Genomic DNA, 23,231 nt, shown 5'->3' on the forward strand with positions numbered 1-23,231 from the left:
GAGGAGGAGGAGTCTGTGGTGCCAGGGAGAGGGATAACGGGGACAGCAAGTGCAGAGTCCTGAGGCAGGAGTGATGAACTTGGGGTGTTCAGGGAACTGAGCACAGGCCAGTGTGACAGAAGGGGTTGGCAGAGCAGCCTCAGGTGGGCAGGACAACCTCCTGCCAGGCCTGCTTGGAGCTGAGAGGTTCAGGAATCTCAGATTTGGGCCCTGAGCCTGGCCCTGGAGTCAGCTAGGCCTGTGTTCGAGTCCTTGTCCCACTGCCTGCTGAGGGACTCTGGGCAGGTCGCTTTGCCTTTCCAGGCCACTGTTTTCCCATCTGTAAAATGAGGACGGCTTGGGGGAGGAAGGCTGGGAGGATTTAATGAAGTAGCACAACGAAGCACAGGGCCTGGCACAACACTGGCACAGATTAAACTTATTTTTAGGGCTTTAAGAAAACATCAGACCCCCAGCTGATAATAACAAAGCTTGACTCAGGATGGTGGGCCCTGGCTGAGAAACTGGCTCCTCTCCTCCGCTGCTCATGGGCTGGGGCAGATCCCCCACCCCGTCCCTTGGGCACTGCCGCGTCTCTGCCCATGGATGCATCAGGGTTTCCTCCTGGGGCGCCTGCCTGGGCCTTGCAGGCACATCCCATGTGAAGGGCTCACAGTCCTGAGGGCTGTCCCCACTGTTCCCCCCACTTCCACTCCGCAAGAGCAGACTCTGAAAGTGAGAGTGGGGGTTCAAGCACCAAGTGGGCTCAGGAAATGGGACCAGGCCCTCCCAGGAGGCACTGGGGGTGGAGCTGGGAGCAAGGAGAGGCTGGTCAGGCACAGGCATGGCTTCCAAGTGGAGGTGGCACTGCCCCAGGACTCCCGATCCCCCACTGTGAGGGCTGGTCCAGGGAGACATTTACCGCTCCCCCCACTCTGTGCAGTGCTCAGCCCCCTGTGGTGGTGGCATCCAGCGGCGCCTGGTCAAGTGTGTCAACACCCAGAAGGGGCTGCCCGAGGAAGACAGTGACCAGTGTGGCCACGAGGCCCGGCCTGAGAGCTCCCAGCCATGTGGCACCAAGAATTGTGAGCTCATCGAGGCCCCACGTGAGTGCCCCCAGCCCTGGCTCTCTGTGGAGCAGGGGTGGGGGGAGGTGGGGAGGGGGCGGAAAGAGGGAATTGTCAAACTGTCGCTCCCACAGCCCTGGCTGTCTCCATTTGTAGTCTGGGTCCAGGAGCCCCATGGGCCACCAATAATCATGAGGCCACAGGATGCCATGCACAAGCTGGGGCCATGCTGGGAATCAGAGCCAAGGGGTGTCCTAGCACACAGGCATGCTGCAGGCAGCTTTCTCTAGCCTCTGGGTCTCCCTCTGGATCTCAAGTCCCCCATAGTGAGGCCAGGGGTGTCCCTGAAGCTGTGCAAAGGCTGGGCCTGGGTGAGCCCCCAACCCCAGCTCTGGCCTGTCCATTCCCTGACCTGAGGAGGACTGCCTGGAGTGAGCAATGGAACTGCAGGAAGGGGCCTCCCTCCCAGGCTCCTGCTAGCTCCCGGTGGCTTCCTGGCCAGCTGGCTGACGGAAGGGCCTGAGTCAAAGGTGGCTCTGGACACCACCCGCCATATACACACACACACTTCCTGCAGCCCAGCTGCCCCCAGAGGGGCTGAGCACAGGAAACTGTGTGGCCCTGGAGCCACAGCTGGCTCCCCTCAGCAGCTGGGTGACCTTGGGCTCTGTTTCCCCCGGGGCCTTCATTTCCTCATGCATAAAGCGCTGACAACCCCAGTCCTTGCATAAATGAGGTCTGGTGTGAAGGGCCCAGCCCTGCAAGGTTACCCAGGAGGTGCTCAGGGAAGGTGGCTTCCTCCCCTCCCTTGTAGCGACTGTCATCCCCCACTGCCAGGTCAGGGAGAGGGCCAGGCCTAGGGGACCCAGAGGCTCGCCACTGTTTGTGAGTAGCAGCTCCTATGCCTATAGGCCATCAATCCTCTGCCCAAGGACAGAGTCCATGGCCAACAGGCTGGCATTCAGGGCCTCTGGGGATCAACCCTGACCTTCCTTCTCTCCCTTGCCCAGCAGCTGGGTCCTGAGCAGCCCTTGTTCAGGCGCAGAGTGGCCTGTACCGTGCTTGGCTGCCCCTGCCTCTGGCAGGGATGGTCTTCCAGCCTCAAACCCCATTTCCCCAAGGCACAGCAGAAACGGCAGCTGCCCTGCGCCCACCTGCGCTGCCCTCGGCATTCCTCCAGCCAGCATCTCGGCGCCCCTGTGCACAGCCTGAGCTGGGTGCTGGTGCCACAGCACTTGCATTCAGGTGGAGGGTGGCCACGGCTCCTCTCTGCCCCTCATGCTGGGCTCAGGGCCGATGGGAGTTGGGTAGTTATGGTCCCTGATGGGGAGGACCAGATAGGGGAGAGGGTGGGACCTGAGGCCCCTCCCTTGGGGCCTAGAACCAAGGATAGGGCTGGCCCAGGAGGCTTGGGCTTGTAGGGAGGGGACTTTTGGGGGTGGGTAGGTGGCTGAACTGTAAGCTGTCCTGAGTGAGGTGTTTTCTGCCTCTGGTGAGGGTGGAGGGACAGCCAGGGAAGTATCTTGGACCCTGAACCCTGGAATTCCCAGGATGTTTTGATGGTTTGTAGGACCGTGTGGCGGGGCATTCGGAAAGCCTGGAAACTCCAGGGTGTGTGGTCACTGCGATGAGGCAGCTGACACAGCATGACCAGGCCACATCCGTCTGCCTGTGGAGGTGGGGGTGACTAACAGAGGAGGGAACCACGGCCCGAGAGGTTAAGAGGCTTGTCTGAGGTCACCCAGTGGGACTAGGGTGCAGGTCTGCAGATGGGTAGTTTGGAGTTGCTGCCTAGAGCTGGGGTGGAGGGGCCTGCCTGCTGCTGCCTTGCGCCCATTGCCAGCCCAGGGGATGTCCCAGGCCCAAAGTTGGCTGTGGCCCTCCTGTTCCTCCTCCCCCGGGAGATATGCTGGAGTGAGCAGCACCCGGGTGACAGCTGGGGGCTGTCAGTGGCAGCAGCGGCATCTGGAGCCAGGCCAGGAGGCTGGAAGCAAGCCACTTCCCCAAATAGCTCCAACAACCACAGGGCAGGAGGGCCTGCCAAACCTGAGCCTCCAGCAAGCACAGTCTGCAGCCTCCTTCCCTCCCCAGGAGGTTTGGGCTCAGTCCCTGGTTTCTGCTGATGGCTTGTGTGGCCCAGGTCAGGGCCCACTCTCTCTCTGGGCTTCACTGCCCAGCTGAGGAGTAGGAGGCTGGCCTGGGAGATGGGGCTCTGTTCTAATCTATGATCCAGAAGCTGAGGCTGAGTACAGGCATGTGGCTGGAGGTGGTCACAGAGGCCTGGCAGGACAGGTGCACTGGGGCCAAGGGGAGGTGGCAGGAGGTGCCTGAGACCTCAATTGTGTGCCAGGATCTGTCGGGGACACCAAGAGTGAGCAGGGCTGGAGCTGGGGTGGGGGACCATCCACTCCATCTTTGGCTCTTCATGGGCATATGAGGTGGGTAGGGGTGGGGTCTCAGGACCATTCCTCCAGAAACCTGAGCCCAGCAGGGTCATTTCTCCAGAGTCCTTAAGTGGGGGAGGGTTGAGGGAGGGGAGTTAGGCCAAGAGCAAGTGGGATAGGGACAGTAACACCTGGAGATTTGCAACTCCAGGTCCAAGGGAGCCCCTCCAAAAACTGGGGCCCTGTGCCTTGGGGTGGCTGCTGAAGTCTCCTTAAGGCTATTGTGGGTGGGGGGCGAAACAGAACAGGTAAAATCCAGGGAAGCCTCTCCACCCTGGGTGCAGGGGTGGTGGGGAGCCCCGCTGGTTCTGGGTGCCCCACTGGTCTTGACCCACCTCCACCCCACCCCGCCCCCAGGCTGTGAGCAGGATCGCCTGTCCTTTGGTTTCTGTGAGACGCTGCGCCTCCTGGGCCGCTGCCAGCTACCCACCATCCTCTCCCAGTGCTGCCGCACGTGTCCTCCACTGGGCCACAGTGTCCCCTCCCGAGGCCATCAGCGGGTTGCCTACCGCTGACCCAAGCCCCGCCCGCACCTGCGCCAGGATGCAGACAGACCGAGCGACGCACAGACCTCAGTGCCCCACCAGCGGCTGTGGCGGGGCCCGCCCCTCGCGTCCTAATGGTGCTAACCCTAGCCCCCCTGCCCAGCGGCAGGCTGGGGACCCCCTTTCCCCTCAGAAAAGGTATTTTTTTATTGTAACAGTTTGTGTGACATTATTATTATTTTACATAAATCAGCATCTACCTTTCCAAAGCACAGCTGGGCTTCATCTGGGATTTGAGGAATCTCTAGTTAGAAATTCCTCCCCACACCCTTCCATCCTTTACCTGAATCTCTGCTTTTCCAGTACCTCAGCAGAAAGCAGCTTTTCATCTGCTCTTCTGGGGGCAGAGCAGCAGGAGACACAGCAGCTAGTCCATGCCCAGGATGGTGCCTGGTGTAGGAGTGAAAGGGCCAGAAGTCAGAGCAGGGTGGCTTCCCAGGGCAAGTGCATCTCAGAGGGCCGGGTGACGGGTGCAGGAAGGTCTTCTGGGCAGGAGATACAGCCTGTCTTAGGGATTGAGCCACACGTACCCCCGTCAAGGCCCATCTTGTTACCTGCAACAACTGCTGCCAGGTGGGATGGTGATGGGACCTGTGACCCCCGTGGACAACTCCCCGGCCCTCTCTGTTGTATCTGCTAACTCTGCACAAAGCAGGTGCACAGAGAAAAGCGGAATGGCAGACATGCCATTTTAGGGCCTTACTTGTCCCTTTCCTTCACTTCCTGTGTTCAGGGCTGGGCTGGGCTGGCCACAGCTGACTCAGGTGGCCCCTTCCCCACTGCCAACCCCAGGCACCAGGCTCCTTTCACAGTGACCCGTGGTCCAGCTACCTGGCACCTGTCTACCCACAGCCCCTTCCCTGCCTGTAAAGTCTGGTCCCATGGAGCCAGACTGTAGTGCACACCAGGCAGCAGATGGGCATGAAGGTGCTCTGAAGAGGTCCTGGGCTCTGGCCAGGGCAGGGAGGCTGGGGAAGGGTGCACACTGTCCTCCCATGACCAGCCCCATATCTGCCCCTTCCCTCTGGCTGTGAGTCTTGGACACAGCCCTTTTACAGCCTCTCCCTGAGCCCTCCTCCTGGAGGGTGTCGTGTGTCTTCTCCAAGTGGAAGACACTGAGGTTCAGAGAGGTCCCCAGCACACCTACATCTCTCACATTCTGTTCTCCAGTATGACATTCCCAGACTATAATGTGAATGGGGCCCTGGAGCTATGCATGTGGCAGCATGAGGGCACTTGATGGGGCACTCGAGGCTTGGGGAAGGGGTGTTGGGGTTGAGGGGGGACACTGAAAATTGCCCCTTGGGGATTGAAACTAAGAAACAGTATCAGAGGCTGAACCCATCAGCGACATGTACCTGTCCCAGGACTATGTGGAAGGGATGGAGGGAGTGTGGGGGTGGGGCAGCTGCTCCCCAGCTCTGCACACTCCCACCGTCACACCTCAGTTAATCTACACGCCCCATTTTCAGATGAGAAACCTGAGGCTCTGAGAGGAAAGTCACTGGCCCAAGGGCACAGCCCTGGTGAGACAGGCCCAGTCTGGGCCTTGAGCCCCCACCTCCTGTTCAGACTCTGGGCCACCCTCAGCAGCAGACCCCACTGACCAGGCAGGAAGAGGGCCCCAAGCAGGCCCTACAGGTGGCTTTGCGCAGAGAGGGCAGTCGTCAGAGGATGCTCAGGAAGGTCAGTCATGGAGGGCTTGCGTGAGTCCATGCACCCCCACACTGTCTGAGGGTGGGGGAGCATCAGACTTGTTTCCTGTCTGTCTGCAGCGGTCAGGCTGGCCCACAGAGACCCTGGGGACCTGTGCTCTGACTAATGGCTTCCCAGGGTTTAGTCAAAACTGCCCACAGTGGTATCACCCAATGAGGGCTGGGGAGCAGGGCCTGTTTACTTGCTCCTGACCCAACACGTGAGCAGGGTCTAGCACAGTGGCAGAGCCCTGGGATCCCTGTCCCAGCTCTGTCATTGCTATTGTGCTGTGTGACCTCAGGAACCTCCAGCCTTGCTGAATCCGGGTACCCAGAAGAGAAGGAAGCTTACCAGGTCCTGGCCTGCTCTCCCCACCATGGAAAGACATTTGGTCTTAATAATTCCTGTGTGTTTTTCCCAGTGATGGCTGGGGGTGTCCCCAGTGGCAGCTGGGCCTGAGCTGTCAGCCCAGGCAGGAGGCAAACAGGCCCATGACTCAGGCAGGGCACAGCACAGCTGGCGGAGGGAGAACTGCCTCTTCTCTATGGCTGGAGGCTTCTCCGGACGCAGGAGTCTCCAGCTCCTGGTTCTTCCCTCAGAGCCCCCAGCCCTCACCGGCAGCTTTGCCATGGCTCTCAGGGCCTCCCAGGGCTACTGCCGTTGACAGAGTCATCCTGTCCTACCCACCCCAGAGTGAACCAAGCACAGGGACACCCAGAAACACCAGGCTGGCAGGTGGGAGAGGCCACCATAAACCCTGCCCCACCCTCCACACCATTGGGGTGAGCCCTGTCACAAGTGACTAAAACTGCATTTCAAGGCAGAACGCTGTACAAATTAGTAGTTTATTTCTTCTTTTAGTATTACAATTCCAAAAATTTAACTTGAAGATTAGCATAGAAGCTGCTGCAATATGAAAGGACAGAGTCAGTTGACAGTGCCTCTCAAGTCTTCTGGTTGCCCAGCAGTGGCAGACGCTCAGTGGCACACACTGGGCCAGTGTTCAGCCTCCCGCCACTTGCAAGAACTTCCTGAGCAGGCCTGGCTGCTCAGAAGCCTGGCCACACACAGGAAGACAATGCTGTACAAAGCGAGGGGCAGGGATCTGTGCAATAATACATTTATTTAAAATAAAAAAAAAAAAACCTGATTGGGTATTTGCCTAGAATCCTATATCAATATAATGTAGTTGAAACCAGAGTCATTTCCAGCAATCAACAGTCATGGCTGCTATCGTACAGTTGTCAGCATGACTACAAGTAGCACCTGAGGCTACCTGGGGTAAGAAGTGTGCCCCCACATAAATGAAAGTCAGTGACAGTCAAGGCCAGAGGTCAAAGATAGCACAGAAGGGAAGAGTAATTCAGGAGGCTCAGGTTTACATAAATACACACAAGGCAGTTGTGCACACACAATATGAACTTGTTACATAAAATAGATGTACAGGATCTAGAAAAACCTTGATAAAATAGCCTATAAAAATATAAACTGTAGTGAAAATATACAAAAATATTAACAGAGGCTCCACCCATAAAAAACTCCATCAATTTCAAAGTTGGCAGTCCCCCTGGGCATGAGGCGGGTGCTCCCCTCGGCCCTGGCATGTGCGCTTGGACATGCAGGCTAGAGGCTGCCCTGTGGGCCTCCCCGCCCTGGGCCTCCAGTCTCAGCTGGTGAGGCCCACCCTGCAGGGGCCACAGGCTGGCTAGTGGAGCAGAGGATCAGATGAACAGCAGCGTGACACAGCCCTGGCCAGAAGGGGTGCTTGCCCTGGCAGCCGGTGGACGTTGGGGACCTTAGGGGCACTAAGGGTTCAGAGCAGCTCTTTCCTCAGCGGCACGTGGAGAAGGGAAGTGTTGGCTCAAAATAGTGGGACCTACAGCTCTGGAGGGAGGAGTCAGCTCCATCCTGTCCCCAAACTGGAACCAGGCCAAACGTTCCCTCTTCCTACCCTCTGGACACTCAACACTTTATTCCAGGGAGGAGAAGCTTCAAGACAGTGTCCCTGGTCCACTTCCTCCAGGATCTCTCTTGCTCTCTCATGCACATGGCCACTGATGACAATTGCCTGGAAATACTGACACTGTTGCCACTCGGAATGGCAGAAATCACGGGCCCCAGCCATGGTGGCCCCCCAGTCAGGTGCTTTTACGATGAATCTTTTCAGGGCAAACCAGACAAAACAAGCCTTCTCCTGAAGGCAGCCCCAGGACACAGCAGTTTGGGCTGGCATGTTCCAGGGAGAAATCAACTTGGAAATGAAAAGCTTGAGGGCAGGTGGAGCTGACCCATGGGGCTCTAAGCCCATTCCTATGGCTCCTCCTTGGCAGCTGTCCTCAACCCAAGCTGACAGCCATTGTCCACAATGTGGGAGGTGAGGTGGGTGGGAGGGTCTCCAGCCCTTGGTCTGAGAACAGCCAGCCATGAAACTGCAACGCCCAACTCACAGGCCAGCTTCCTGAAGAAGTCAGGCCTCAAACAGCTGTTCCCCAAGACAAAAACAATGATAAACACACTTGTGATACCCAAAAAGAGACAAAGGCTTTTAGCTAAATATAGAGACCAGCTCCCTCTATGTGGTGAAAAATTAACCAGCTTAACTGAGGACTGAAAAGTTGAGCTCCGTCTAGAATGTTGAAATACCAACTTAGCCATGATACTGCTGGAAAGTTAACAGTAAAAAATAATAGGAAAACCACACTAATGGAAAAAGCACTTTTTAGAACTGCATTGCTTCAATTCTTAGTTTGAACGTGTTTATATCAACTAAGGATTATTTCCAATTTTTTCCAGGTAGTGTACAACATTCCACTCAAGACTGTTTGTCTTGAATGTAAATAATACTGTGCCAGAAAACATTCTCTCATGATATCTACCCATTAGGGATGGTCCAGAGGGATTAAGCAAAAACAACCTCCTTGCTCAAATCTTCTCTTCAGGCTTCCAAAAGGTAGTGCTCCAGTTCCCAGAAACTGCCTGGGCTGCCTGATGTGCCAGAGGCGACAGTGACCCCTCATCCTTGCCAAGGACAAGGATGCTCTGGGCAGCAGTGGGGAGAGGACACATCTGGGAGCGCTCACCCAAGCCTTGGCCCCAGGCAAAGGCATGTCCCAGCCCCAGGCACTGGCAGCCAGCCTCCCCGACATCCCAGCCAGGCAGAGGAGACACCAGGAGCACTGGCCAGCCCAAGGAAGCCAAGGTTTCTGGCAGCCCAAGAGCGATCACTCAGCAGCTGCACCACTGCCCTGCAAAGCAACCCCAGAAAAGCTTTCTCCGTCCCCTCAACCAGGCCAGCCCAGCAGTGGGCCTGCTTTGCAGGGTGACAATACACCGTTTACTTGGAATCCCATCCCATCCATACTTGGAGAATGACTTCTAGGAGTCAGCTCTCAGATGGAAAGGGCTTTCCACAGACCCTCATGGAGATATGCCAGGCACAGGGCAAGCTGGGTACAGAACAGCCTGACGATCTGCAGACATAAGCTGGCAAGAAGTGAGGGAGGGCTTTGGAGAGCCAGGCCCTCCCCAAGCAGGCTGGGAGTTTGAAAGGTTATGTGTGAAAGGGCAAAGGCTGTTCCAAGAATGGGGCATGGCTGGCAGCTTGAAGCCACCAGCCCAAGGTTCTGCGTAGTGGGCTTTCTACATAGGCCATTTCTGAACAAGAAATGTGCTTGCTTTTCTAAGGAAGTCACCTTTTTCACACCAACCTTATGTCACCCGAAGCAGCCACACTGGCCTGAGTGTGTCTGAAGCACAGTGGACATCCTCCCCAGTGCTGCCACTTAAAAATGCATACACTGCCCATATGTACAGGAAAAAGCACATGGCAAGACACCCAGCAAAGCAAGGTTTTCTAAGAGTAACAACACCAACACAACTGACAGATGCTGTAAACAGGCTCTTGCAAATAGCCAACTGGTAACCGGCGATTCACCAATCAGGCAGAAAGCATGTAACCAAATGCCATGGCAAGGAGCTGGTTGTAAACAGGTTAGACCCCTGCCTCGGCCCCGAGTGGGAAATAAAAGTGCAGTCTGGCTCTGGACATCTGCCCAGCAGATTCCCAGAGGACACAGATGTTACATTCTGGCTTTTAAATGAGTTCACCCTTTTGGCACACTTTGGTTGTGAAGGCAAGAGCAGTGTCCTGAGGCGGTGGTCCCCTCAGGTGTCCTCCTCCTCATCGCTGACCAGCTCGCCCTTGTCAGGGCTGGTGTCCCGCTCACGCAGGAAGTCCTCACGGATGGCCTCCAGCTCTGTCAGCTCCAGCCGGACCTTCTCCAAGTGGTAGGTGCGCCGGTTCCGGATCTGGCGCAGGGGGAAGGGGTTCAGGTCCCCAAAGGAGATACTGATCAGCTTCCTGGTAGGACACAGGACAGAGACTGAGCATCAGTGGACCCAGTGTGTGGTCATACACAGCCCTCACTGCAGCACCGCCCACAAGCCTGAGGCAGTGGCAGGAAGAGCCAAGCTGAGGGCCTGACTAGGTATGTCACCTCAGGAGGCCAGGCCTCCCTCTTGCAGATGGCAATAGGGCACATCACCCACATGCTGTGTGACTTATGTCACCCCCTTTTCTGACCTCTGATTTTTCATCTGTATGCTAGGTATAACAGTAGTGCCACCTCTTAGGTGTGGGGGTTGTGTCCCCATATGTAAGCACTGAGGACGGCATTTGGTGCTTGCTCAGTGATGCAGATGCCCATGGGTCTGAATCCTTGGTGCCAGTGCGAGGCCCGCACAGAGCAAGCATCCAGAAAGACTGTCCCAGGACCAACTAAGAATGAATGAATGCTGAGCAAAGCTGGAGGTGACTGTCAGACTTAGTCGGCTATGTGACAAGTGTCAAGACGCAGTCTTCAGAGAAATGCGCATTTATCAGTTTCACATTCTCCCCAGGTCAAGGTACCAATTCATAATAAAAGTTTTATGGTCGTTACACAATTATTGAAAATCAATGTTGTACCCCACATGTATATATAATAAATTATCTTTAAAAAAAAATTTATATGGTCATGATTAACTTGCCCCTAACCACTGGTCGGTGGTTTAATAAAAACTGTCCCGAGGCCTGGCTGAGAATTTCCAGCACTAACTGGGTGAGCCACACTGGTCTCTGGAGGTCATGAGGAGCTGGTTCCGGCAACACTGAGGGGCTGGCCCACTTCCCGCCCTCTGCATTCTGCGAGGCCCTACAGGCTTTGCTTCCCAGCAGCAGGGGCTCATTTACTTCCTGCCAGCCAAAGGTCCAATAAACTTACAAACCCCAGGAAAGGCTGTAATGAAACAGCAATATCATGAGGTAACCCTGTCTCTATCAGAAAGCAAACCATTTGCTCCTGCTACTGTTAGCTGCTTGAGCTACCTTTAACATAAGGTGTACATACAAGAATACACAAGCCTTCTGTATTTCTCCCTTTTATATTTTAAAGCACCCTGCAAGGAGATGAAAGGTCAGAGAGGCTGGCTTTATTTAAATGCTAAGTTCCCCAGAGTGTGTTCTATAACATGTGAGCACTGGAGATCAGGAGAGGCCTCAACACAGTGGTCCCTGAGTGTGGATTTACCAGGTTCAGCCTCAAGCTCAGTTCTGCTGATTGAGCTGCCAGCCCCACTCAGGGCTGGAGGAGCCACATGAAATGAAATGCGGGCTGGGGGCTGTGCCTAGGAGCTCACACGACCAGTCTTTCCCTCCCACAGCTATTAACCCACAGTCACCAAAAACCTGGAATCGAAAGTATTCATCCCCTTCTCTGCTACAGAAAGTGAACAGTGAAATGGTGTTTTTCATTTATTCCCCCAGGAGGTCAGTGCTGATCAAGGCCATCAGTGCAGGCTGGGGGACAAGGAGAAATCAGACTGCCTCTGCCACAGGCCTGGAACATGCCCTGTGGTCACTAAGTTTAGGAGACGAGTCTTAGTACATTACAGCCTCCCAGAAGTCCTGCTGCAGATACCAGTTTAATCTCGTTTACTCCAATGTCTCCCAAATGCATCTGACTACAGAATTCCTTCCTTCCTTTTTTGTAAGACAGTGTACTGCACAACTGGAAGTCTTTGGAGCCCCCAGTCCTGGGAAGCAGAGGTGAGGCCAGGGCATCTGCAGTCTGAACAACATCCCCAGGTGATCCTGCTGCTGCTGGCCTGGCAATCCTTAATGCTCTTGGTCTGGTGACCTTGACTTTCTAAGCAAACTGAAGGGGAAACTGTACCAAGAGCGACTCACAAGGTGGCGCTGCAGGACCATGCAAGACTGACTGGGGTGGGAAGGGGCCAGCTCTGTGCGTGGTAACAGGAAAGGGCTGCTGGCTGGCCAGATAGGTACCCACAGGCCCGGCACCTGCTCGCCTGTGTGCTGCCTGGCAGCACCAATAATCCAGTACAAGACTACCAGGGGTGGGGCAGGACTGGTCTTCGGAATTAAAACGCTCTCAACACAGCATTACTTGTTGGTATGAGGGAGTTCATTCAATGTCATTGTTAGTAATCCTGATTCAATGTGAGATTAACAAAACTTCTCAAGGCTCACCCCAGGACTTAGAATCAATCTTCACAGGCAAATAATATTCTAATATATCCTTTCTCATTTGGCTAAAATCAGGACACTGTTGGTGGTGGTATAAATAAGCTTGAGACTATCTTAAAAACCTATTCCCCCAAGCAAAAGATCCTAAAAATAGTGACAACCTCTAGGAAGCCTGATATGGACTCAGCCAGCACCTTCTGCTCCCCATGTCCACCTGAGCTGCCAGTGCCACAGCAGCCACCAATGGTGGCCCAAGGGACACATGGACAAGGCTAGCTCAGAATAGGCAGCAACCGCGTGGCTGGGAGGGAGGGTGCGCATCCAATCCTGAACATTCCCCGCTGCCCAGGCCAGACACCCAGGGGTCTTCCAAGTTCAAATTCCTCCTCCACTCTCTTCAATCTGCCCCTTTTTTCTCCACTTCTCTCTGGGCCACCACGCCTCTCACCTGGACTCCTCTAACAGCCACTAACCCATGGTCTCCCAGCTGCCAGTCTTGCTCCAATCTGATGCGTCCTTCTCTTGCCTAGCCCTGCAGTGACTTCCCGACACTCTTACGATGAAGTAGCAAGGGCTGAGCATGGTCTACAAGAGTCCTGACAGCCCAGCCCTGCTGCAGCCCAGCCTGGAGCCCAGCCACACTGGTACTAGCCTGGCTGAGCCGCTTCAGCAGCTCCCCACCCACAACTGCTCCCACACCTCCATGCATTGCTTGTGAAGGGCCCTCTACCCAGCACACCCTCTCCTCGCCGCCTGCTTCCCAGCCCAGCTCACCCAGCCTTTCCCCAGCCCGGGCTTCTTCAACCACAGCACTGATCAAATGATGCCTACCTGTTTCCCCCACAAGGTCTTCAAGGACATAATTGTCCTTCATCTATCATCCTCAGTGCCTGGCACAGGCCCAGCCACTAAGCAGATGCTCAGGAAATGCTTGTCATCCAAATAAAACTATTGCTTTTGCTTGCTGGGATTTATGTTTGTGGAATAAAGGATAAAACTCAGTTTCTCTTTAGTCTCTGGAAGGCACCTGGTGCTCACACCCCCTTCCCCTTTCCTTTCCCTGGAAGGAAACTCCATTTTCTCTCTCGGCACACCTGGGATGGCTCGGAGGCTCGAAGACAGCACCAGGCTTCCTGCTCTCCTTGATGTCTGAGGATCCCCCAAGGACTCACCTAGCATCTAGGATAGTGCGAGTGAAGTAACGGAGATACTTGAATATGGACATCGAATCTTGCAATTTCAGGATCTCCTCTTCCTTATATTTAAAAAGTGCCAGGGCAAAACGGAAAATAACCTGTGGGAAGGACAGGGAAATCTGTAAGTGGAGAAACACCATAGTGCCAGGCACAAGTCTGGACTCTGGAGTTTGGGGGGTGGGGTCCAGACCTCCTTTGGGACGTGGTGAAGCATCATGAACAGGCCCCACCCTGGGGACAGACACTTGACCTGAGGGGCAATTTCCATGGGCTAGGCCAAAATCTCTTTCTTCTAGGAAAATAAATTCTCTGTTGGTTTTCAACAACACGTCAGCCCTGTCAAAAATATCCTTACGGAGTAGATCTTTGTGGAATCCTTTCATATTCAGCTAACATTTCTAGTCAATAAAGCATAAGGAACTAGCATACGGAATCACTTGAATAAAATCAAAACCAGGGTTTTTGGATTCTGAAACTCTTAGAAAGCTCCACCTCGAGAGGTAGTTTCCATCTCATCCAGTGAACTAGGGTCTGAGTTATTAACATTTAAACATGGTGAAAGAGAATCAATCTTTCTTTTACTGATTTGTTTTTAGAGTACTACGTTTGAGGCTAGAGGGAATGGACTCCTGATGGTCTTGCAAGTTCAAGAGTTTTGGAACCAACTGCCTTCCCTACATCTAAGAACCTTGAGTGGCCTGCACCAACGTGCACTTTCTCTTATTTAGAAAGCAATATTTAGGGATGCTAAGGTCATCTTTCTCTTAACATCCCTACCTATGACCCAACAGAAACATTGTTTAAGCCCTGGTTGAGAATTCTCTTTAATAACAGACTAGATTATCAAGCTGATAATGCACTGTGTTGGACAGAGTGTGGGGTAATATACACGCTCAAACTTTGCTGGTGGGAGTATAACTTAAGGCCCCTCCGCAGGGCAATTTGGCATTTCCATCAAAACTACATATGAACTTACCCTTGACTCAGCACCTCTACTTCTAAGACTAAACCTGCAGATGCACTTGCACACATGCAGAAACACATAAGTATAAGGAGAGTCATCACAGCACAGTTTAAGGTAGCTAGAGACTGGAAATAACCTAAGTATCCATCATCAGGAGGCTGTTATGTAAATTTCTGGTTTATCTGTATGAGGAGATACTACAGAGTTAAAAAGAATAGACTCGTATGAACCAGATCTGTATATACCTTGATACAAAACGATCTCCAAGATATGATAAGCCAAAGAACAGTTTAGATATGCATAAAATACGTCAAGAAGGATATATAATAAATGTAGAAGAGCAACTAAGAGACTGGGGATGGGCGGGAGACCTCCTTTCCCTACATACCCCTAGTTATATGATTAATATGTAAATGTATTACTTATTCAAAAACCAATTTTTTAAAAACATACGAGACTGGGTAGGAAGCTCATGGGCCATAGGCTCTGAAGTTGGCTCCCCTGAGCTTGCCCCTGATCCTCTGCTTATTAGATGACTGGGCCTCCATCTCCTCCTGCATACAACAGGATAACACCACCAACCACTTGACAGATGGTGAGGCTCAGACTGCAAACCATCAAAGCTCCCAGTGCCTAGCACAGGGCTAGTACAGACAATGTTTTTGATGAACGAACAAATAATTGCTGTTTCTAAGACCCCAGGCCTCTCTCTAGCAGCACACCCCACTGAGATCACTCTGGCACCATGGTAACCCTCACAAGTTCCAGGTGAGCCAGACATTCTGCCACCACTAATGCTGCGCACACAGTCATCAAGCGTGTATATCTGAAACCAACTGAGCTAAGCAAACTCACCTTTGGTCCTTCATAAAGAAAAGAGTCCCATATTTTAAAGAGGATGTCACTAACGACGCTATCCACAAACACCACCAGAAACCAGTTGAACGTGATAAGGGTGTAGTCAACTTTGTACTGTTCAAAGTGGGCATGCAATCGCGGCAGCTTCTCACTCATGAGGTCTCTGAACACCCGCTGGTCCACCTGGAGAGGGAACAGATGAGAGAAGTGTATGGGATCTGCAAGGGCAGCAGGCAGCAACCAAGGACAGATGCTCCATCTGAGAGCTGGGGTGGAGCCCATGGTGGTGCACGGTGGCACAGCTGTCCCACGAGGTAGGTGAGGCAGCATAGCCGGCCACAGAGGCTGCTATGTTATGCTGAGGAGTCAAGACATGATCTGTAGGCCGGGCACTTTCTATTACCCGCAAGAAAACATACATCTTCAACCATCACCCAGTCAACACCCACCTGTGTGTATGTGTGCAAAACAGAAACTAACGTTCCACAAAACAGCACTTCATCTTTCAAAACAGAACATGCTTTGATGCTCTCGATTCTACTCTGATCCATTTCATCTGATTGGGGGGAAAAAAGCTAGCACCAACCTACTTAACCAATTTCTCTACCCACAGTTTGAAAAACAACTACATATTTGCCCACATTTTATGCCTGGCCCTGGCCCTGGCCCATGCTGGGAATTAAAGATGACAGGGACCAGGTGCTGCCTTTAAGGAGCTGTAAACTGGCAAGGGAGATGGACAGCTGAGCATGAGACCAAGTGCTGACATGTGAATCATTCTGCCTGGAGGGTCCAGCTGAAGACATCTGAGAGGAAGGGACACATAAGCTGCTCTTGATGTGGGCGAAGACCAATGTACATGTCTCTTCTCCCAACTAGGGGACAGCCTCTGCCTCGTGCTTGTGGCTGCCAGGTGCTCAGCAGAGGGCGGGTGTGGAGCAGGCTGCCAGGGAGCACGTGCTCAGGCCTCTGTGCTAGCACCTCCCTCAGTGAGCTCTGGAGGCCATGGAATGACTGTGTCATTCATTTCTGCATCCTCAGCACCTAGAAAGGTCTTGGCACACAATGTGCACTCGAAGGATGTAACGAACTGACGCTCTGGCAAGCATGTGGATGGCAGTGGCAGTGGGCAAGGGGCTCGGAACACTGGCTTCTGGCAGGAGGCAGTCTGACAGTGATGTGCAAAGCACAGTGCTGGGGGCTGACTGCACACGCAAAGCTAATCCCATTTTAAGAGTAGCCTTACACACTGTCTATCAATAATTCGGAAACTGATTAAATACATTAAATGCATCCACCTAATGGAATATTACGGCCACCAAATATGATGGTTAAAAAGTATATAACAACAGGGGAAAATGCTCATGCTATACTGTGAACCAGCCAGGATATACCATGCTCTCAATTTGGATACCTACGCGTACTGAAGGAAAAAGCAAAAGGAAATATAACAAAATGTCAATTGTGGTTCTTTAGTTGGTAGGATAACAGGTGATTTCATTTTATTCCTAACATCTTTCTATACTGCCTAAATTCTCTTTAGTGAGCATCTACAAGTATTACTTTTATAGTCAGGAAAAAAAGTCTCCTTAAAATTTACATTTGTTTATGTGACAATGTGATGTAAATGTCATCTTAAATCCACATGCTTAACATAAGTTTTCCCCCTTTGCTTACAATAACAGTAATAATAACTTACTGAGTTTTTACAATGTTCTGAGCTTTGTGTTAAACTCTTTTAATGCATCCCAAGTAATCTATATAAGGGAGGTATTACCCTCATCTTACAGATGGGGAAACTAAGGCACAGAGCTGTTAAGTGATGTGGCCAAGTTCCACATCTCATAGGAGGGAGGGCCTGGTTCTGACCAGACTGTGTGACCCTCAGTATAAGCCCATAACCAACATGCTCGACCACACCTCAATGGAATTAAGAAAGATCAATGCTTCACTTTTCTGATTCTGAAACACTGAGTCACCTGAGATTTTAAATTTGAATCTGTAAAGCTATTAGCTTTCAGGTGCCCATGAATACATAAAACTTTCTTTAATCCCACCTAACTGAAACTGCTCCCTCTTCCCATAGTTGTTCATTTCCTACTTTACACATTAATACAACAGAAAAACAGATCTTGGTTAGTCCTGAGATCCATGGACATCGGAAAGCTGGGTGGGCCAGGGAACTAAAGGAGGCGGCTGTTGGGAAGGCCCACCCCAAGAAAGGTCAGAGCTCAGCCTCTCTTGCCATCTTCTCATGATTTTCAAAGAGGCAGAGGGCAGAGGGGTGAGCTCAGGCCCAGAGCTGCAGAGGCCTGAGTCCAAACGCCAGCTCAGCTCCTCAGGGACGGCACCTCAGGCAAGTTGCTTAGTGTCTTTGACCCTCCGTTTTCTCCTGTGTCAAATGGGGATAGTGACACCTCCACCTGGTAGGGCTTTGTGCAGCCATACAGCTGCTGGTATGGGGCTGGGGCTCTCTAAATGTCAGTTCCCTTTCCCTAGTCAAACTGTAGCTCATGTAAGCTTAGACATTTCCTGTGCGGGTGCTGGGCATACTAAAACAAAAGACAGGGCTGTGGCCCTTAAGGCGCTGCTGACTAGCTGGAAGACAAGCAGGCAGGCAAGGACAATCCATGTACTGACTGCTGTCACAGCGGCCTGTGCCACAGCAGGGGAGCAGCACCAGGTCCCTGGCATCTGCCTTGGGGTGGCAGGACAGTATCACAGAGGAGATGGTGTGTGTGCTAAGGCTGAGTCGTGCCTTCTAGGGAGGTGAGCTGGGGGGATGGCGCTCTATTCTAGGCAAAGGAAATACGTACACAAACGCACACAGAAGAGGGGCATGAGCAGCGGCAAGGGTTCTATCACGGGGGACACTGCTCCCAGCGGCTCAGTGCGCAAGTGGGGTCAGAGTGTGGGAGGACGGCCCTGGCAGCATACAAAGGCTCCTGGGCTTTGCCCCAGGAAGCCCTGGGGCCCAGCAGCAGAGGGACATGACCAAAGCCATGAGTGAGATGGAGGTAAGGATGGGAGAGGTGGGTGAGTGAAGGCAGGAAGCAAGCAGAGGAGGCAACTGCAACAATATAGGAGTGGGGACGGTGACCCAACAGTGGGGATGCGGTGGCAGGGGGAACAAATGTGCAAGCTGCCAGGCAGGGGGAGCGACAGAAATGGGGACCACAGGGATACAGGGGGAAAGTGTTCGAGTGCTGGCCTGGGGAACTAGAAGGGTGGGCAGGACAGGTGGTAACAGGAGGTGACAATGAGGATGCCCCATCAAGGGGAGAAATGCGAATACAGAGCACAACTTAGTCAGGGTCCCCCCAGGAAAAAGGCAGTCACTCTAACTACTGTAGCAGAGGGAATTTTCTCCAGAGAGCTGGTTATACTGGTGACAAAAGCTGAGAAGCCCAACAGCTGATGGTGAGGCAGCCCAGAGATCAGCAAGGGCAGGAAGCCACCTCCAGGCTGGAGTGATGGAGGGCACAGGTTAGGTCACCTGCTGGCAGGGAGAACCCACCAGGCAGGAGCTGGGGACACAAAGGAGACAAAGCCACCACCAGAGGCAGTGCCAGGAGGGAGAGAAACCCCTTCAACTGCCCTCCTGCCATCCTGCCAGGGCCTCCTGCTGGCCTCTGGGGCTAGCCCTTGCGACACTGACTAGAGCAGGCAGCCAGGCATGGGCACAGCCCTGCAGAAGATGCATCAACAGAGCAGGCACACACATGGCACTGCTGTGGTTATGAGACAGAAGGTGCCTGAAGGTGAGACGCATGCGAAGGGCAGGGGCCAGGAAGCAGAGAAAGGGCCATTATGGAGTCAGCACCGGCAGCTGCTCCAGCCCTGCCAGGAGAAGAGATGCCGTGGGCTGCAGGAGCCAAGGGTCTGGTCCAGAATCAGGTCTGTCCCAAGTGCAGACAGAAACCCTGGGCTCTCCTAACCCATGTCATCCTACCCTGGTCCTGGCATCAGACTCCAGGTGTGGACGGCATGAAAAGCACCGCTCAGTTCTCCTGCCCAGGAAGTGACTCTGGCCTGGCTGCGCCCCCTTGAGTCCATCATTGTGCTCTTCCCAGAAGCCCGTGTGTGAGCACAGCAGGGGCACGAAGGCAGCCCATTTCTGTGGAAGGTGGGCAGGTGCCTTGAGCAGCTGACCTTGGTGTGAGGACTCCCCAGAGGCCTGACCAAAACTTTCTCAGGATTGCACAGCAGTCTGAGACTCTTCCTCCCCAACCCTCCCTGCCTTCCCTGGCTCCCCGCCCTTTGTCCTTCACAGGTGTTGCCCCTCAGAAGTCTCTGGCATGCCAAATCCCACCTTAGCATCTGCTTCTCAGAGGACCTAACACACCAGGCTCCCCCAAACTCCTGGACTTAGCCTGCCAGGAGGTGTGTGCCTGGGGAGAGGGCTGAGCAGTGAACACAGCATCAGCTCTGCAGGACTGGTCCACTTCTCTTGCTTTCTGGTGGGCTGAATGAGCCCAACCTGGCCTTGCTCACAAGCAGCTTGGTCCAGTCTCAGAGACATCTCTGCCGTCTCCAGGGATAAGCCACTGAATTCTGCCCCATGATGGTTAATGCAGTTCACAACTCAACTCTACAAGTTGGGGTCTGAAGCACAGTATTTTTAGAAGTACCTGGGATCCTAAAAGAGTCTTTGTATAATAGTCTCGAGGCATGAAAACTTCCACTATGGTAACTAGACACCAGAAAGCGTCTTCTTGTTCCAGGTACAGGAGGGCCACTGCCACCAATCTACGAGCAAATGGAGAACAAGGTGAGCGTGAGCACCGTGTGCCCAGACACAGACAGCTGCCACCACAGCCTTCACAGAGACGTCTGCTTTAGGCCATTCTCTCTCTCACAGCCAAAACAATTTCTATTTCTCCACTGAGGAACAATAAGTAAGGGTTCCTTAGCAAGTGAGGCATTTCCTAATATTTGAGAAGCAAAGCTTTATTTCCTCCCTTTTATTTGTTTTTTTTCAAATAAGATAAAATTGTTTCCCAATGATCAACTGGCATTTTCAAAAGAAAAGTTTTCATTAAGGTTTTTGCTAATACAGCTAATTCTTTCAGTTCAGAAGTTCCAACTAATCCTTTTTTATGCACAAAAATTCAGAGGTAGACTTGAGTGACAAAGAACACATGATCGTTTAAAAACGCCTTTCCCAATGCCATCCTGCTCCCGTGCTGGAGAAATGAAGTGAGGCCGCAGACACAGGTTTCTTAAAAGCACTGTGTCCACGGCCTGCCCAGGGGTGGGAAAGGAGGCCATGTGTATCAACTGTTGTTATTCATAATGAAAACGTGGGTCCAGCTGTTGACATGTTGCCACTAACCAAGAGGTTCCTCACCCAGGAATCCCAGGTTTGGCCCCAGGGTCACTCAGGGCAGCAGTTGGAGAGGAGGAAGTGAGAGAAAGCCTCTCTTTACTTAGCTGAAACCCAAGAACCTCTGCCCATGACATGAAGTTTACAAGCATCACTCACAGGAAAATCCCTGAAGTCCTTTCTCAGAATTTGCTTTTTTCCCCCTTCCTTAGATAAAATTATAATGAACTCATCTCAAATCAAAAGGAAAGTAAAAAACCTGGGATAGGTGGGAAGGGGATGCCTCAGGTAGGCATGAACAGAATCAAGAGTGGCAAGGTCACAGCTGGCAGACACAGAAAGAAGGAGAGAAAAACAGGACAGACAAGCACAGACACCAAATCCATAGCATCTGAGGGTGACAAGAAAAGGGGTGAAGAGTCTGAAATAAGCAGAGCCTCTGAACACATCACTTAAACTAACCAATGTTCAAGATAACAGGCCTCGATCATCTAGAAAAGGCTAAAGTTCTTCTAAAATTCTGGGTACTTTGAAGGCATGGTACATGAAGAAAATATATCCAATAAAATAGTTAAAATTCAGAGGCATTAATGGTGATGTAGGTGGAGATGCAGAGAACCTCCAATTATCTGGAAGCTTCACTGATTCCATGACAACACAAAATAAATGGGGTGTTACTATGTCCCAAACAGGCACACTCAAGTCCTTACCAGGGTCCCTTACTTTCAGAGGTTTTCAGCTTTCAGGATTTTTTACACTGAGTATACAATGTGAATTGTGAATTTAAGTGAAACAAGACTGCTTTCTTAGGCAGTATCCTATTTGCAGGCTTTTTTTTTTTTTAAATGGGCACTGTCTAGGAGCAGCTGAATTCCCTCTTACCTTCTGAGGTACAGAGAGAAGCTGCTCTGTCCTTACCACTGCAGAGGCAATGACTTCCTGGAAACCATTTGGTTTCAAGTCTTAACAAGTGACATTCCAGTTTAAAAACCTTTTCTTCTGCAATACTCTCATTTCAGATGCAAATAGCCTTTGTCAGGACATCAATACCTAGTATGGATCAGGATCAAAAAGGCCTATGAGCAGCCAGAATAAATGTCAGCATTCAAAACTCAAACACATGCACTTGGCTTACAGAATTCCTAAAGTACACATGCAGAGCCTTTTCCTACTTTATGCACTACTTCTCACAAGCCTGGTTACTTCCTTTGCTTATAGAGAGGAATATAAATGGACGACTGCAATGACAGCAGGAAGCAGAGAGTGCACGAGGCACGTAAGAAGCAGACACTTGCTAAGAAGCAGTCACAGCACACAAAGCCCAGTGATGGCAGGAACTCCATGGGAGCAGACCTCAGTACCTCCTGAGGCCTCGTCCTGTCCCAGCACAGCTCGGGATGATGAGCCTGGATCGCTAAGAAAAGGTGAGCAGCTTTTCAGTGTCCTCTGCTTATGGAAGCAGGGAAGTATGCAAGACCTGTAGAAAGATTCTCATCTAAAAGAAAACAAGTTTGGGTCCCTCATGGCCTAGGTTCCAATCAGCTGAAGAATTGTTTGGACAGCTTCTTGATTCACAAAGATGCCGTATAAACAAGGACTGACAACCAGTTTTCACTCCGTGCATTATAAACTAATGAAATCAAACTTCTGATCAAAACCTGAATGTGATAAGAACAAAGACAAAAAATGAGATGCCAATTTGTTCCAAATGAATCTGACTTATGAGTTCTTAATACTTTCTCAAAGTATGCATGTTTCCCTCAGTTATTCTAGAATTGGGGAATGTCATTAAAACTAGCTTACTGCAACTACTTTTTTCCCTCAAAGTATTGGCTTTTGCTGGTCTACCATGAAGGGAGGGAGCTGCCAGGCAGTGCCTGGTGCCCAGAAGTTATCTAAACTGGAGCATTCTGCAGCTGAGCACCCACCTGTTCAGACCTTGGCAGTAGCCGATATCTGGATTCCGCCAGGAGAAGGCAAGCAGGACGTTGCGTAACTTCTGTATGCCTTCCGAAGTGGGGCAGGAGTAATGTTTGTTGTTGGGCAGAGTCCGCAGCAGGTCAAGCTCAATTTGCTTGGAGGCCGGGTTCTGCTTCTCCAGTGCCTTCTGAAGCAGGGTCTGGAAGTAGCCAGGCTCAGCGCTGTCCTTGAACTTCCTTGTGTGAAGGTCCACACACCACTTCCACACCTTGGAACGGTGCTCGTGGGGAATGCCTGCGCGGATCAGGTTTTTTAATTCTGGAGAGCACATCATCTCTCTGTTCACTGTGCTCGCAAAATAGTTTTCCCACTTAACTCCAGTGGAAACTTCCTGGTTTTCTGTGAGGTAGAGAGTCTTCAGGTCTAATGCACGGACCCTGGCGACCAACTTCTCTTCCTCATCATCCTCGGGTACAGTCCTAAACCCATAAATATCATATTCACTGTGGACACAAACAGAAGGAAAAGTTAAAATGTTATGGTCTTGCCAAAAAGACCAATGAAACAGAACACAGAACTTAGAAACCATGTAATATGTGGCACTTTGATTTATCACCAGGCATTTCAAATCAGTGAGGAAATAATGTTATTCTAGAGACAAAGGGCTAGGACGACTGGCTATCTATGTGGAAAAAAATTAAATTAGATCTT

At 51.9% G+C, this 23,231-nt stretch overlaps 2 protein-coding genes across 4 annotated transcripts in view; one reads left to right on the plus strand and one right to left on the minus strand.

The window, feature by feature from the left end:
• ADAMTS7 (ADAM metallopeptidase with thrombospondin type 1 motif 7) overlaps nt 1-4,005 on the plus strand; it is a 45,652-nt gene extending 41,647 nt beyond the window's left edge. Inside the window, exons 23-24 of the mRNA XM_063091276.1 lie at nt 923-1,085; nt 3,848-4,005. Coding sequence (XP_062947346.1) covers nt 923-1,085; nt 3,848-4,005 — 321 coding nt within the window. The remainder of the gene's footprint in view (nt 1-922; nt 1,086-3,847) is intronic.
• A 5,821-nt stretch (nt 4,006-9,826) lies between these two features.
• Nucleotides 9,827-23,231, minus strand: part of TBC1D2B (TBC1 domain family member 2B) — a 72,022-nt gene continuing 58,617 nt past the window's right edge. For 2 of the 3 annotated variants that reach the window (XM_063091260.1, XM_063091259.1), the window contains exons 9-13: nt 22,529-23,023; nt 19,906-20,023; nt 15,272-15,457; nt 13,429-13,550; nt 9,827-10,090 (exon numbers count right to left, since the gene is read on the minus strand). In XM_063091260.1, the coding sequence (XP_062947330.1) occupies nt 9,895-10,090; nt 13,429-13,550; nt 15,272-15,457; nt 19,906-20,023; nt 22,529-23,023 (1,117 nt within the window). In that variant the 3' untranslated portion in view covers nt 9,827-9,894. The remainder of the gene's footprint in view (nt 10,091-13,428; nt 13,551-15,271; nt 15,458-19,905; nt 20,024-22,528; nt 23,024-23,231) is intronic. The other variant, XM_063091261.1, reaches the window with a different exon arrangement.

This window comes from Cynocephalus volans, chromosome 3 (genome assembly GCF_027409185.1).
Source record: "Cynocephalus volans isolate mCynVol1 chromosome 3, mCynVol1.pri, whole genome shotgun sequence".
NCBI lineage: Eukaryota > Metazoa > Chordata > Mammalia > Dermoptera > Cynocephalidae > Cynocephalus > Cynocephalus volans.